Here is a 13,289-nt window from a genome sequence, read left to right on the forward strand (position 1 = left end):
TATATATATATATATATATATATATATATATATATATAAATTAATCGAGTTTGCTAAGCAATTTAGGGTCCTTTGTCCCTTCTGATCCCCCTCCCCAGCAGTGCCTGTTTATTCTGAGCTTTTGTACATCATTTGTCCTGATAGCAAAACGTTTCCATGAAAGCAAGCTAAAGCACCATTAAAATAGCCAATTAATACTTCATCATTGTGAAATTTTTCCATTGTGTTCAGAAAACTAAAAAGAAGCCTAGAAGACGTTGAGAACAAAATACAGTTCTATCCAAAAAATTATTCCTTCCTTGCTCCCTATCCTGACATCTTTTCAAATTGGGCCTTCGTGTCCAAGTTTTCCGACCCAAAAAAGGTATTTAAGCGTTGAAAGTTCTGTAGAGGCAAATGAGTTTATTTGTGTCATGCAATCTGATACCGGGAGCCTCGTTTAAGCTACTGGAAAATTTTGTGATGGCCTTTTGATTGAGAATTTCAACATGGGATACCAGTCTTGATACTGCAGCCTATTCACGATTTACGCATCCGCAAAGCACCCGCAGGGCAGCCTCAAAACAAGTCTTGTTTGATGGCATTTGATGCCTTCACTTGTCTGTGAAACATTTTAGCTTCACTGTGTGCCACGGCAGTTACTCTCTTTCGCAGTCATCAAAATTGCGCGGTACCTTGTTGTTCCAGATGGAATTTCTAATAAAAAGTTGACACTGGCTGTGAAATGAAATGATCTTGAAAGCGTAAAGTAAAAGTTGTTTACTACGAATGGACATACCACAAAATAGGCTATTTTTTACCATTCATGGGTTTTGCACATTCTATTATTGTATTTACTAAGTTGCTCCGTACTTCAAATTAAGGAAGTAAATTCACGGGCAATTTTACGGACTTCGATCACATTGTGAAAGCCTAAGCCACCTAGAAATTGATTTGGAGGAGCACCAAAGGTCTACAACAAAGCTGCAACAATGAATGGACGTAGTCTGGGATGGCATTTACTGGTTACTCCTCGAATCAACGATCTTCTTTAACTGATCAAATTGTCATCAGCCAAACCATTGTGGTGGTATCATGTGGAACACTCACTAAAGTGTCTGTGTCATGCTCTCTTCACATGCGCAAATGCGGCTTTTAAAGTGCTTCTAGGCCTTAAACCACTTCAACAGCTAAACGCACTTCTCTTCTTGAGAAAGTATTATTAGAATGCCTTCGAAGCACGAAAATGCTAATCAGACCATTAGCACACAAGCATTTAATGACTCTGACGTTTATTCCCATGTAATGCTTCACTCATGTCTCCTTCTACCAATAAATCTGATAAGATTGCGAGTGTCGAATAACAATAACTTCCGAAAGCTATACCCCTTTTTTTGGCAAGACTACCTTCAATCGTCTGAGAACCGGATGGCAAAATTAAGTTTATAACTTTCGACAGAAAGTGGCGTCTGAACAACCAAATAAATGCTCTCGAATGGAATTAGCGTAATCCAATCCGGCGCGATTGGTAGATGAATAATTTGCAAAAAACTATCACCTGGTTGACATGAGCGCACGGACGCACTCACGCACGTACGCACGTGCGTGCGCACCACACGGTCGAGCTGGCGGTGTCCTCGCCTAACTCAACCCACCCAACTGGAACACTTAAGAGTGAGGAAGGACCTGATAAGGCCAAGCACCTACCGCCTGATTGAGGGTTGATCAGTAGTTGACCCTGTACTACAGTGCATGCCCCTGTAAGACAAGTACCGCCCTCTTTTTGCCTTGCTTTCTCTCCGTCGCAGTTGGATCTCGCAAAGAGTTCAGCAGCTATAAAGATATGACAGACTTGTTGTTAGATATGGATGGAATCTTTAGACTTCATTAATCTAAAGTTCACAATTTGCAAAGATCGTCTAGGTGTTTTAAACAAGAGCTAACACATTAAGTTTCAAAAGATAAGGTATTTTGAAACATGTAGACATACGTAAGTCATTCATTTAAGGCAAAATTATCTCCATGCCAGTAAGTTGTCATCTGGGATAAAATAAAGATGGAATAAGGCAACGCGAAGTTTCAGATGTAGCAAATCCCACAGAGTGGTTCACTGTATCCTGCCGTATGGATTTGCACAACACCTGCGCCGGGAAATTCAGCCCCAAAAAATTTAATAGCCATTTATTTAAAATTCAAATGTCATTCAAGTAGATAATAACTACTCAAGAGCAGGGAGATCCCCGAGTACCCCAGTATTGCTGAAGTCTTTGCCTCTTTGGTGTTCTGATCAGGACCTCAACTGATCCTGGCAGCCGGCGTTAACCCTTTGCGTGTGCGATCACGCATTGGTTGTTCATGCAAGGGCAGATTTGTTAAACAAAAGACGGCCTTCATTTACACGTTTCTATATCTAAGGAGAATTTCTTAGTATCTAATCTGCCTCCATGAGATGGAGGATTTATTCAGGCTTTTGTGCAGCATTGTAAGTTAGAAACACACCAGAATACCAAACCATCAAGTGGACCGAACTCACTTGCAAATGCATTCGTGCAATTCATCGAGTGCTGGAGGTGAGAAGCACATCTACATTTCAAATCGGCTCCGCAAGCCTGTCCGTAAATAGCATTTCAAGAAATGCAATAGTTCCTCCAGTTGCACAGTTCACATAAAACCAAAACAATGTGACCAGGCGGAAATTAGCTGAACAGTTAGAATTGGTTTCCTGCTGCGCAACCTTCTTTTAGTGAACCTTGTCATTAATATCTTTTCCACTTGAAAAGGACTCAAGCGCCCTTTTGGCCACTTTTACTTTCAATGTATTTCGGAGAGATGAAATGCTCCAGTCGCCAATAGTGATTTCACGCAACGTGGTCACTGCGATGAGTTTAATATTTCTCCCTTCCACCTCCGCCTTCAAAGCCTTAGAACGAGTGAAAGAGTTTACGAAGACATTTTGTGTAGTAGCAATAGATGAAGGGATACAGGTATCACGGTTAGACTTGTTCAGAGTACGTCTTCTCCCTCACTTCGAAGGTCGATGACGTCCAATCCATCACGGAGTGCGTATTTTCCGATTGCCTCTCGCCTGAAAAGCACATTCAAACCAACGTGCATTGCAATCACTGTAAATATCTTTTTCTCTTTTTATTATCTTATCAAATGCCCAATTACCCATGCATTCCTGTTATGCGCATTTGGTTGATTCACTTTACGGTAACTCTGTACCGTAGCGTATTTAAATCGCAGACCCTACGGATATAATCACTGTGTCTTGCTCAATTTCTTTCGTATGCAAAGCATATCAACAATTTTTTGTCACAGACCAAGGATCCCAAAAGAGTATGAAAGAACATGCCATATTTATGGCATTACTAGGGAGGGCAAAGTGCTGGTGCCAAGGAAGTGTAATTTAGCTAGATAAAGGATTAAAGTGCTTGCATCTGACAACAATGTGGAGCATTTGATAGTATGTGAGTTAGCTCTATTACATGCAAGCAGCTCAACGAAACCCCTTTCCACAATTCGTTCATTAGTTACAACGTAATTGAGATTGCATTTTTTGACATTTGCATCGGAGACAATGACAGGCTCTTTTAGACATATTGTAATGCCAGGAGTCTTTACTGAAGACGAAAGACGTCATAATATTGGGCCAAAAAGGGTATTGCCGACGTGCAGTACGGCGGGGAGGTTGCTAGCATGGCCCGGAGAACATGACACAAAGCGAAAATACGAATGTGGCGCCTCAAGTGCCCACGAGACCAAAACAAAGAAGTTAACAAGCAATCAAGGTATTATACAGCTCCTGCTCCCGAGCACCGCCCCTAGCGCTAACCTTGGTTTTTCTTTCGCGTCGACCAGCACGGTGTTGTCGAGTCGGTGCTGCAAAAAAATTTCGCCCATTAACCGCTGCAGTCATCGAATTTGGGTACAACTGAGATTTTTAACTCCAAAGTCATTAAACCCTCTCAGCAATTCCAACAGATCTGAAATTTCGTCCTGTTTGGAAACTGGATTGAGGAAAGAGGGAAATGTGCAGACCGTCACGTATGCCTATCGCTAGTGGTAAGACCACTGGCTGAATAGCCGAGCCTTCTACATAGGACGGGGTTGAAAAAGGTTCTTGAGGATAAGGTATCGTGTCTATTCCTCCTCACCACCTATTTCTCACTTCACTGCTGCCCAACCACATCCATCTTTGTTTAGTCCAGCCAATAGAGAGGTAAAAGAAGTATCACGTGTTCCCTTCACTGATGTCTTCATGCGGGTACCGTAGACAACTCCGCAACAAACTTTCCCAGATGGTTCACATTTAGTGTCGCTTTGGTTGTTAATAACATTCCTGCAGAAAAACTGAATGAGGTAGTTGCCGAAGACATACGTCAATTAAAACCATTCTGCTAGGAGTCATCACAAATTCTCCCACCTACAGGAAACACACATTTTTGAGACAGCTCAAAAGTCATGGCCTCCAGCAGAAGTGCAATCACGGGGCCTCAGGTGGTCCCAAAACCAAAGCGTAGACTTAATAAGGCAATCCAAGCATTACAATACATCCCACCCATTACAGGAGAAGTCTAACTGGAATTGAGCAAATTTGCTTTCATGAAGAGATGGTTTTCTTTCAAAAGAATAAACACACCACCAACATCAAAGTAACTGCTTTCTATTCAAAAAGGTAGCCTTTATCCGCAATTCAGTCAACTTATGTGGGTTACATACTTGCAAGGATGCCATTGATGTGCCCTTCCTTTGGAATCGCGGCATTCAGTATGGCATGCCCTAAATTTTTTTGGATAAAGTGCTAGAATGACTCAAAATCCTTGCTTGACATCTCATTATTTCACTTAGTCGAGGTCATAAACCCAATTCACATGTAAAAAGTTTGAGGTTTTACACCCAAAATTCGTAATAAATGAAAAAAATTTGTTGCCATATGTAATATTGCTAAATCCCCATAAATCAGTGTAAGTATTTTTGGAGGTTATTTTAAAATACTGATAAGTCGTGAGCCTAATGGGCTTTGTTCTTGCAAATAGGGCAGTAAATCCTGCAGTAGCCTTAACGCATTTCTCCTTTCCACCTCAACCTTCACACCCATGGAATGGGGAGACGAGTCGGATGCAGCCATGCTTTATAGGGCAGCGATAGATAAAGGGGTACAGGTATCATAAATGAGCGTGTTCAGGGTACGGCAGTTCCTCCTCCTTGGGCGCCCATGGTGTCCGATTTGTCAACGAAGTCGTAGTTACTAACCGCCTCTTGCCTAAACGGTACATTCAAACAAACAAGTATGGCAAATACCACTACCTGAATTAATCCATTCAGCAAGATTTACTTCACAATTTGCCACAATCGTTAGCATAATAAGTTGAAGAAACTCAAAACTTGGGACCTGATCTGACCAGTAGTCTATGAAAGGTAAAAAAGCCGACCGAGATTTCTTCTTCAGGGGTGGACGACCTCCCTTGCCTTGGCAATTAGCGTAGGTCTTTGGCAAACGAAATCCCCTTGAATGCCTGAGAATTTAACAATGCACATTGAATATCTAGTCAAAGTTTATGTTAGGCAGGAGGGCAGTGGGAGCAAACAGCTTTTTTCGACGAACCTCTCTTTTCAACGTACCTCTAGTTACTTAAATATTAGAGTACAAACGTTACCAGTAGTAGGGGAAGACCGAGCTAGATGAGACAAGACTTCCTACAGACCCAGGCCATAGTGTTTACTCCTTCGGAACTGTTTTCTGCTGTTAGGATGATTCCATTCCAACTCCAACATGAAATAGACTGATGTGCCGGGATGGACGATAATGCCTAGAACACATTGAGGTTTTTTTTACCATTATTTTGAATTCTCTCACTGCCTACTAGAAACCATTTCTCATATTATAAATTAACAAATAAAATAATACGTTATTTTGTTTAAAAGGATAAACTATAACAAAGTAAAAGTGGATGCACAAGAATTTAGTGCCTTAGATAAATAAAATCCCGAAATACGCATTTAGAAGAGCCAAATATCACAGTATTTATCACAAAAAACTTCACATTTTACCACAGAGCGATCACAAGGCATTACCGAGTGGTTCTGGCAATGAGCCGCTCTCAATCTCGTGAATGTCATGCGCCATTTGTCAAACGCCTCAAGTGCCTAGTGGACTATTAAGTAGTCTTATTCATGCCACGGCTTGGAGTACCCCAAAAAAAAACATTTAAATCTATCTTCATACCACCATTTTTCAATACAAAAGATGTTCAGAGTTTTGTGTGATTAAGTGTTCCTTCTGACATTAAGTGAAGCGTAACGCAATTGGGACTCCGATGAATTAGAACTGTTAGCTGCTATCTTGTGGATTGAGAACACTTGCGTTTACTTCAAAAAGAAGAGATTTACTAAACTCCAGCACATTTTAACAACGTAAACATTTTATATTTTAGTGCGTCACATGTAATTTTACATACATTTAAACTATAATGCTCCACGATGATCTTTCGAATTCATCTCCCTGGTGAACCAACTGGCGGTGAAACAAAAATTACAGCCGACTAGAATGTGAATGTAGGCGATTTGATGGATTACGTGCATTCAAAAAATGGCATTTTTTCTACCCTTTTCTTCCGCAAACCAATTATCTGTCAATAATCGCTCCTACAGGCCCCAGCTGCGGTGCCAGTTGCGAGTCAACGAGTTGCTTCTGACAGCTGTGCCTCCAATAGCTACTGCTCTTAGAAGTGCTATCCAGCAACAGTGAAGACCTAAAGCATTTACTCCGCGGAAGAGGCAAAACATACTCCTCTGAATAGTCAAATGGACACAATTTTAATTTGAACCTGTTCAAAAACGGCATCATATTCTATAGGGAGGTCGATGAAGGTGCTGAAGTAAAGAGGAATTCTCAAAAGAACTTAATATCAAGTATTTGTTGGGATTTTGGTATTATAGAAGAAATTGTCTTTCACTAATGACTTGAAATTGATTTTTTACTGCTGGAAGATGAGCGCTTATAGCGCCAGTTCCAACGGCGGGGTTTTTAGGTTTTGGGAATTACCATGATTCTCGGAGGAAGAAGCGGCAGGTGGTGTCCCAAGAAAGTGGCACGTGGAAAATGGGCTCACAAAAATTATTAGGTTGATATAAGTTTCTCAGTTAAAGAACAAAATCCGCAATACCATACCAATGCCATACCATCTCCAAACCTCAGAGCGGGGAAGCCTTTGGACATTCGAAAACACAGGGAACAAAAATAAAAGCAGTTATAAATGGGATAAAAAAGAATTCAGTCTCCTGGTCTTTTTTTGGAATTATTTATCATAATGGGGAGAATCAAGTGGCTAGCCTTCTGATACACCTTCCAGAGTTGTTGCATCCACTCTGTCTCGAAGTTCAATTTTGCGTCGTCAAGATGGGTCACTGGTAACCTCATCACCTGCCCTTTCATCTCACTCAGACTACTCACCCAATTATCTTTTCTGCACATTTAGAAGTGCATATATGTGTCTACAAGTTTAATTGCTTTGCTAATGAGTGCCTAACATCCTAATGGGTGATAATTAGGAGGCCATCAACTCACAAGTAATTGGGATTACTGCGTTTTCTGCGTAAAGCTACGTTTACTGGCCTCTTTTTCCACTTAGTTGTGTGCTATACGCTGTTTTTACCTTTAGTTTCCACCAACTTAATGTCGCTAATTTCATTACTATAGTCTGTTTTTTCTCACAAGTAATTTACTTTAAATTCCCATCTCTAGTAAACAATATGGTCGATAAAATAAGACTGTAATACTTTGTTTAAGTGTTTAAGACCGTTTTGGTTAAGCAAGCACTTAAGGCTCCGCTTTTGTACTTCTTTTAGACAACCCACCTTTGGACTGTACCAGTAGACCGTCAACCCTGCTCTGGGTCGGCAATACATACTCTACCTCAGTATTATGATTTCCTTCAACTTCAGGGAAGATAGGGAGTCTACATTGGCAGCCTAGGAGGGCAAACTCGATCCTAAGGGCAACTGCCCTGAATTCCTACAATAAAAGTTAAACTTTCACGGTTTTATGATGGGAAAATCTGGACCGGCCTCTAACACAGAGGTTGAAAATGACGTCTACCAACTGCAAATACCCCAGTCTCGTGTTTAATAGGAATGGTTTTAACAAATGAAGCCACATCAGCAGTGATCCAGTTCAAAAAAGATCACTACGAAGCTGCGTAGGGCACCTGTATAAAGATGTCAATCAAGTGAACACACAATACCTCCTCCATCTCTTTACTAGCTAAATAGAACCCAGAGAGATACAAATGGGTAGCATTGACGTGAGAGGATAGTGGCAAGAAGGAGCAGACGCGGAACCTTATTTTCACGAAACTATTTCAAACCCCGTCCTCTATTGAATGACTACTTTCGGGGCAGTATTCTTACATCTACCGAAGGACATGCAAGAAGTCCTGCATATTCTCCATCCTCTTCCTTCAATATCGGTCCCAAAAAAGAAGCTGGTGATTGGCGCTGTTGTTTGGTGGATTACTACAGCACGAACCACTTTGTGATGGCCTGCGTAGGAGGTTGACCGAGGGAATGCCAAAGACAAGGCTGTGTACTGCTTTGATGATTTATTTGACTCTTTGTTTTGAATTCGCAGATACTTAAAACTCCATTTTTATACCTCTGCTGGGTGGCTTGCCGTTCGGTCTATGCCAACAGCTCCTTCTCAGCCCTTCTCTCCACCGACAATTCGTATTCTAGCCCAGTATTATCGCCTCTTTCGTCTTCAAAAAAGTGCCGGGACGCCACAGCATCCGCAGAAAAACGGAAAAGTAGAGTGAAGAGGCACTTTTATGAGCAGTAAATCGGAATTCAGATGTTTCAATTAAATAACTTATATGAATTCTTGCTTGAAGGTTAGCCATACGATGGGTTTGTTGGATATTTTTGTGTTGAATCAGGCATAATGCAGAATTAAAGACCTTTGTCGAATACACTTTGGCAGTAAACTTATCAACAGTTGCAAGCCTAAGTGCCATAATGCGCAGCACTTTACCGATTATTCGAATCACAAAGCCCAACAAATTATGCAGTTCCAAGTTGTCGCGTGTGAAGTCTGTGGATATTGTATTCATCCCTTTTTCCTCTTGAGTACCTACTCATAAGCCATTACGCATTCACCTAGACATTTGTATGAACAACCACGAAAAACCTTTTTTTCCATCCGTCGGTGGCCTTTACCACTAACCAGTAATCTTTTGCCTTTTCTGCTCACCTTAGCTAAAGATAATTGATTGTAGATTTCGTGTGCTTTAAATTTGCCTTCAAGCATGTACAACTTATGTAAGCAACAAGTCACTCTAGGATTTGAAAACGGTTTTTACGAAAGAAAAGTTATTAAAGGATTTCTTCACAAAGTTTCAGTCATACATAAGAGGATGAATAGACTCGAAATCACCAGGTCAGTGGATGGGGACGAGGGAGGCTAATAGCGCGTGTGGGTGTGTGTGACTGTGTTCCTGTCAGTCCATATGCATCCATGTGTGCCCATGTGAGCATGTATGTGCGTAGGTGTGCAAAAGGGCGTGTGCACGTAAAGTAGAAATAGTTCTAGGATAGCAATCTGTTAATGAAAGAACCTCTAGACCTCCAAATCCGAATTGCTTTCTGTACTGGGTGAGACGCTTCCCTCACGTCGTCGACTGTGTGTTGCGGTGTCCGCCTCGGAACTGGGCAGAAGAATGATTTCCGGCTGAATGAGATCCACGCTGACAATGTCATTCAGAATGGCCTCACGAATATTGAACCTCTCGGGATGTTGTTTGCGAGCCATAGTATCACCAGTGCCAACACTGGATTCTCGCATCTGAAGGAGGGGATCCCCCATTTCTGCCTTTGGTAGTGTCCGCACACCGACGATCTCACCACTATACTTGTCAATTATGCCTTGCTCCAATGCCCTGCTGACTGGAATGCGTTCTTTGTCACTCAAGCGGATGTAATTAACGCGGTATGTTCGTCGGCGCATGTTGGGAGTCTGCCATACGGCTGTGCATTCAACGGGATACTTACGAGGGGAATGGTGGAAGGCAATACCAACGCCCGTAGAGAAGCGCTTCTCAACTATCACTGCATTAGCATTGATTGCAGTTGTAAGGGGCATAATGACACCACGTTCATCGTCCATGTAGATAACACGCAGGATACTGCGGTAGAAGGCATCAGCAGCAGAAATCACCTCACCTGTTCCTGGCACACGAGCTCCGACCAGGGTGAGCCTAAGGAGGTTGCCCACAGTGTCCAATTCCAATTTGTCCTCACCCTGTTGATCTGTCTTCCAGGCCACAAAGGTAAAGGCTGCATTCTCCTCGAAATTTGCATTTATTCCACTCTGCTGCAGCTCATAGTCACTACAGTAAGCGCTCAGTGCTCGATTCTTCATCAGCATATCCACAGCATCACTCGTTGGTTCTGTTTGCATAACTCTGATGACGGGAGTCCTCGAGACCCACCTATAGCTGCCGTGCTTTGCGGAACCATAAGAAGATTGCATCGAGTCCCACTCATATCCGTCTTCCCCACTATAAAACTCCTCCTCGCCTGCACCGGAAGGCCACCGTGTCCTACCTTCGCCTTCCCGCACACTGGCTTGACAGCAGTAAGGACATGAGATTGTCGTTGTCGATGTGTACTGCGTTCGGGCATTCTGGAGATGTCTTCTTCTGCTGTCGCCTTCCAAATCTCCGTGCTGGCCGAATTCCGTACAAAACCTTGCATCCATCAGCATTTGGGCTGCTTTTTCGTAACCTATCAGGCGCACACACTGGGTAATGCACTCTTCACATCGCTCCTCCAATTCCATTTGCTGCAGCATCCGTCTGTTACCCATAGTGAGATCACTATCACTGATGAATTGGCGATGCATGGTTCGGGAACCCCTAAAGTAGATATTTTCCATAGATTTGTTTCTCCTATCATATGAACCTCTTACAGTAGGCGATCTGAAGCGACTGATGTAGCGTCGAGGCACCTGTGAGGCAGCGATGCGATTTGTGTACCCGTAGCAGTCAGCAATCGTAGCAGGGCTCGGAGCGTCAGTTTGAACATTGAGCATTGCTGGCACACTTAAAGAAAGACTGCTAGAGGGACTAAAGACTTGAGTTTTGTAAGGAATCAGACCCTGTGACCCAGATCTTATTCGGCGTGAAGATACCTTTGCTTTGGTTTCACGCACAAAGGAGAAGAGGTTCTGTGGCTGTCTTGCCGGAATCGGAGCAGTCGAAAAGAGATCTGCTTGCTTCATGGGCTTATATTGCTCCAGGTCTACTTGAGTAGTTCTGGAGTACACATCGGGCTTGGACGTAGTGAAGACCACGGACGTCTCCATTGGTGGGGTTTGTGTAGTTCCTACCAATGTCGTAGGCTGGATCTGGACACCCCATTCAATTCCACTCGTATTGCGAGAGAGCAGTGGTGATAATGGTGAACGACGAGGCTCAGGTGCGTTGTACTGAACACCAATTACACGCTTTCCTTCAAATGCTCCAACACCTTTTTGAATTCGCACGCTGCGGCTGGGTGGCTTGTGAGTTAATGTATCGTATTGCAGCGAGACGTCGTTCACAGGTGTTTTGAACATCGGCTCGCAGGCCTTATCCTCGGTTGTCAGCGCCTTGACTGGCGGTGCAGCAAACACTCTTACGGCCTCTTCGGTGGACCTAATGATTGGCGACGGTGCAGAAGTCTCAGTTGGGACTGCTTGACAGGTGCAGCTACATAGAGCTGGAGGCACAACTTGCATCTTCTTTCCATACGTAGGGACAGGTTCAACCTGAGTAAATGCGTTGGTACATTGTTTGCTTGACAAGGGATCGGTGGCCGCATCCTTCATTGAAACTTGCGTCGGCAGCGGCGGTGCAGACCTAACCATCGGTGCCTCCTTCACTCCGATTATTGGAGGAACATCCACCTCTTGCCAGGTCGTTTGGCTTATTCCGATCTCCATTGCCGGCGGTTTCACCTGCATTTTTTTAGCAAATTTCATCACCTCTTCCGATTGTGTGGTCATATTACTCGTCAGTGTTGACAAGGGATTACAGTCAAAATCGCACATTTGGACTTTGGATACTGTGAGCTCGGGCTGATGAAACGTAGACTGGACGTGGGAAATGGTCGGGCTTGGTGCATCGGCTTGAGTTACAGTGATGCTCATTAGTGGTAAAGGTTTTGCATCGATACCTCGATCTTCAGTATTAGGCCTTGGTGGAGCCGAGTATAGTGACTGAGACACCTTTACTGGTTGTGGTATCATCACTGGTGTTGGAGCGGCCATTTCAGTTTGCACAGAAGTCATTTTAAGAGAGTACGGGAGCTCTATTTGTGCCGACTTCTCGTCCATTGGCGGACGCAAATCAACTTGCATTTTCTTGCCATATGTAGCTGGTGTTTCAGGCTGCTGTACATTGTTCGCTTGAGTAGACATGCTGTTTGTTATGGACCTTCTTGTTGGCTCGGTTTCTGTTTGAACACGGACAACTTCTAGTTTCACTATGGCAGCCGTCTGAACATTACTCTCAACTAAATCAGCGCGTAGGTCAACCTGCAATTTTTTCCCGCAGGTGAGTGGTTTCTCCGGTGGCTTCATTGTATCCGCAAACGTTACAGGACTTGACTGTGTTGAAGCGCCAAATAATTGCCCTAATTCAAGGGCGTCAATTTCTGCATCTACCATTGTCACTGTTGGAGGAGAAGGAGGGGCTGCGAAGACTATACGGGGTTCCTCGGTTTTAACTATAGGCGGCTGTGGGACGCTTTCTACTTGGAGGGTTGATTGAACACTTGATATCTCAAGTGGTGGGGGGGATACCTGAAGTTTCTTTCCTAGTGCAACTGGTTTTACGATCACAGAAGGAGTCTCTTCCCTGGTTTGAACGCTCAAAATGCTATAGGGTGCCGGACAAACTTGTAGTTTCTTTCCTATTTTGAGTGGTGTCGGCGGTGAGGTTATACCAACCTGGACATCTGCGTCAAACATCGATAAGTTCATTACAGTTTCACATTCCTTATCTGTCATTGGTACTTTAGCAACTTGTGACGATGGTGGTGGTGCGGCAAAAACTTTATTTGTTTCCTCAACATGGATGATTTGGGATGGAGGTGTCGTTTCCTTTAAGCACCATTGAATGATTGACGTTTTAAGAGCTAATGGCGACATTTGGATTCCCTTGTCCACTACCACAGATTTTACAGGAGTGAATGCTGATAAAGACACCTGGAGATTTTTGCCAACAATTCTGGGTTTTTGTTTTAAAATGTCAGCCACTTGGACACCAGCA

The 13,289-nt window shown here is 43.2% G+C and overlaps 1 protein-coding gene across 1 annotated transcript; it reads right to left on the bottom strand. All coding sequences in view use genetic code 11, as the record gives it.

The window, feature by feature from the left end:
• Window positions 1-9,595: 9,595 nt before the first annotated feature.
• Window positions 9,596-13,168, bottom strand: EGR_03588 (hypothetical protein; the record flags this gene model as incomplete). Its single annotated transcript, XM_024492837.1, has 1 exon — window positions 9,596-13,168. The coding sequence occupies one exon, from the start codon at window positions 13,166-13,168 to the stop codon at window positions 9,596-9,598; it is 3,573 nt and encodes a 1,190-aa protein (XP_024352720.1).
• Window positions 13,169-13,289: the final 121 nt, after the last annotated feature.

Source organism: Echinococcus granulosus, assembly GCF_000524195.1.
Source record: "Echinococcus granulosus chromosome Unknown EG_S00019, whole genome shotgun sequence".
Classification (NCBI taxonomy): domain Eukaryota; kingdom Metazoa; phylum Platyhelminthes; class Cestoda; order Cyclophyllidea; family Taeniidae; genus Echinococcus; species Echinococcus granulosus.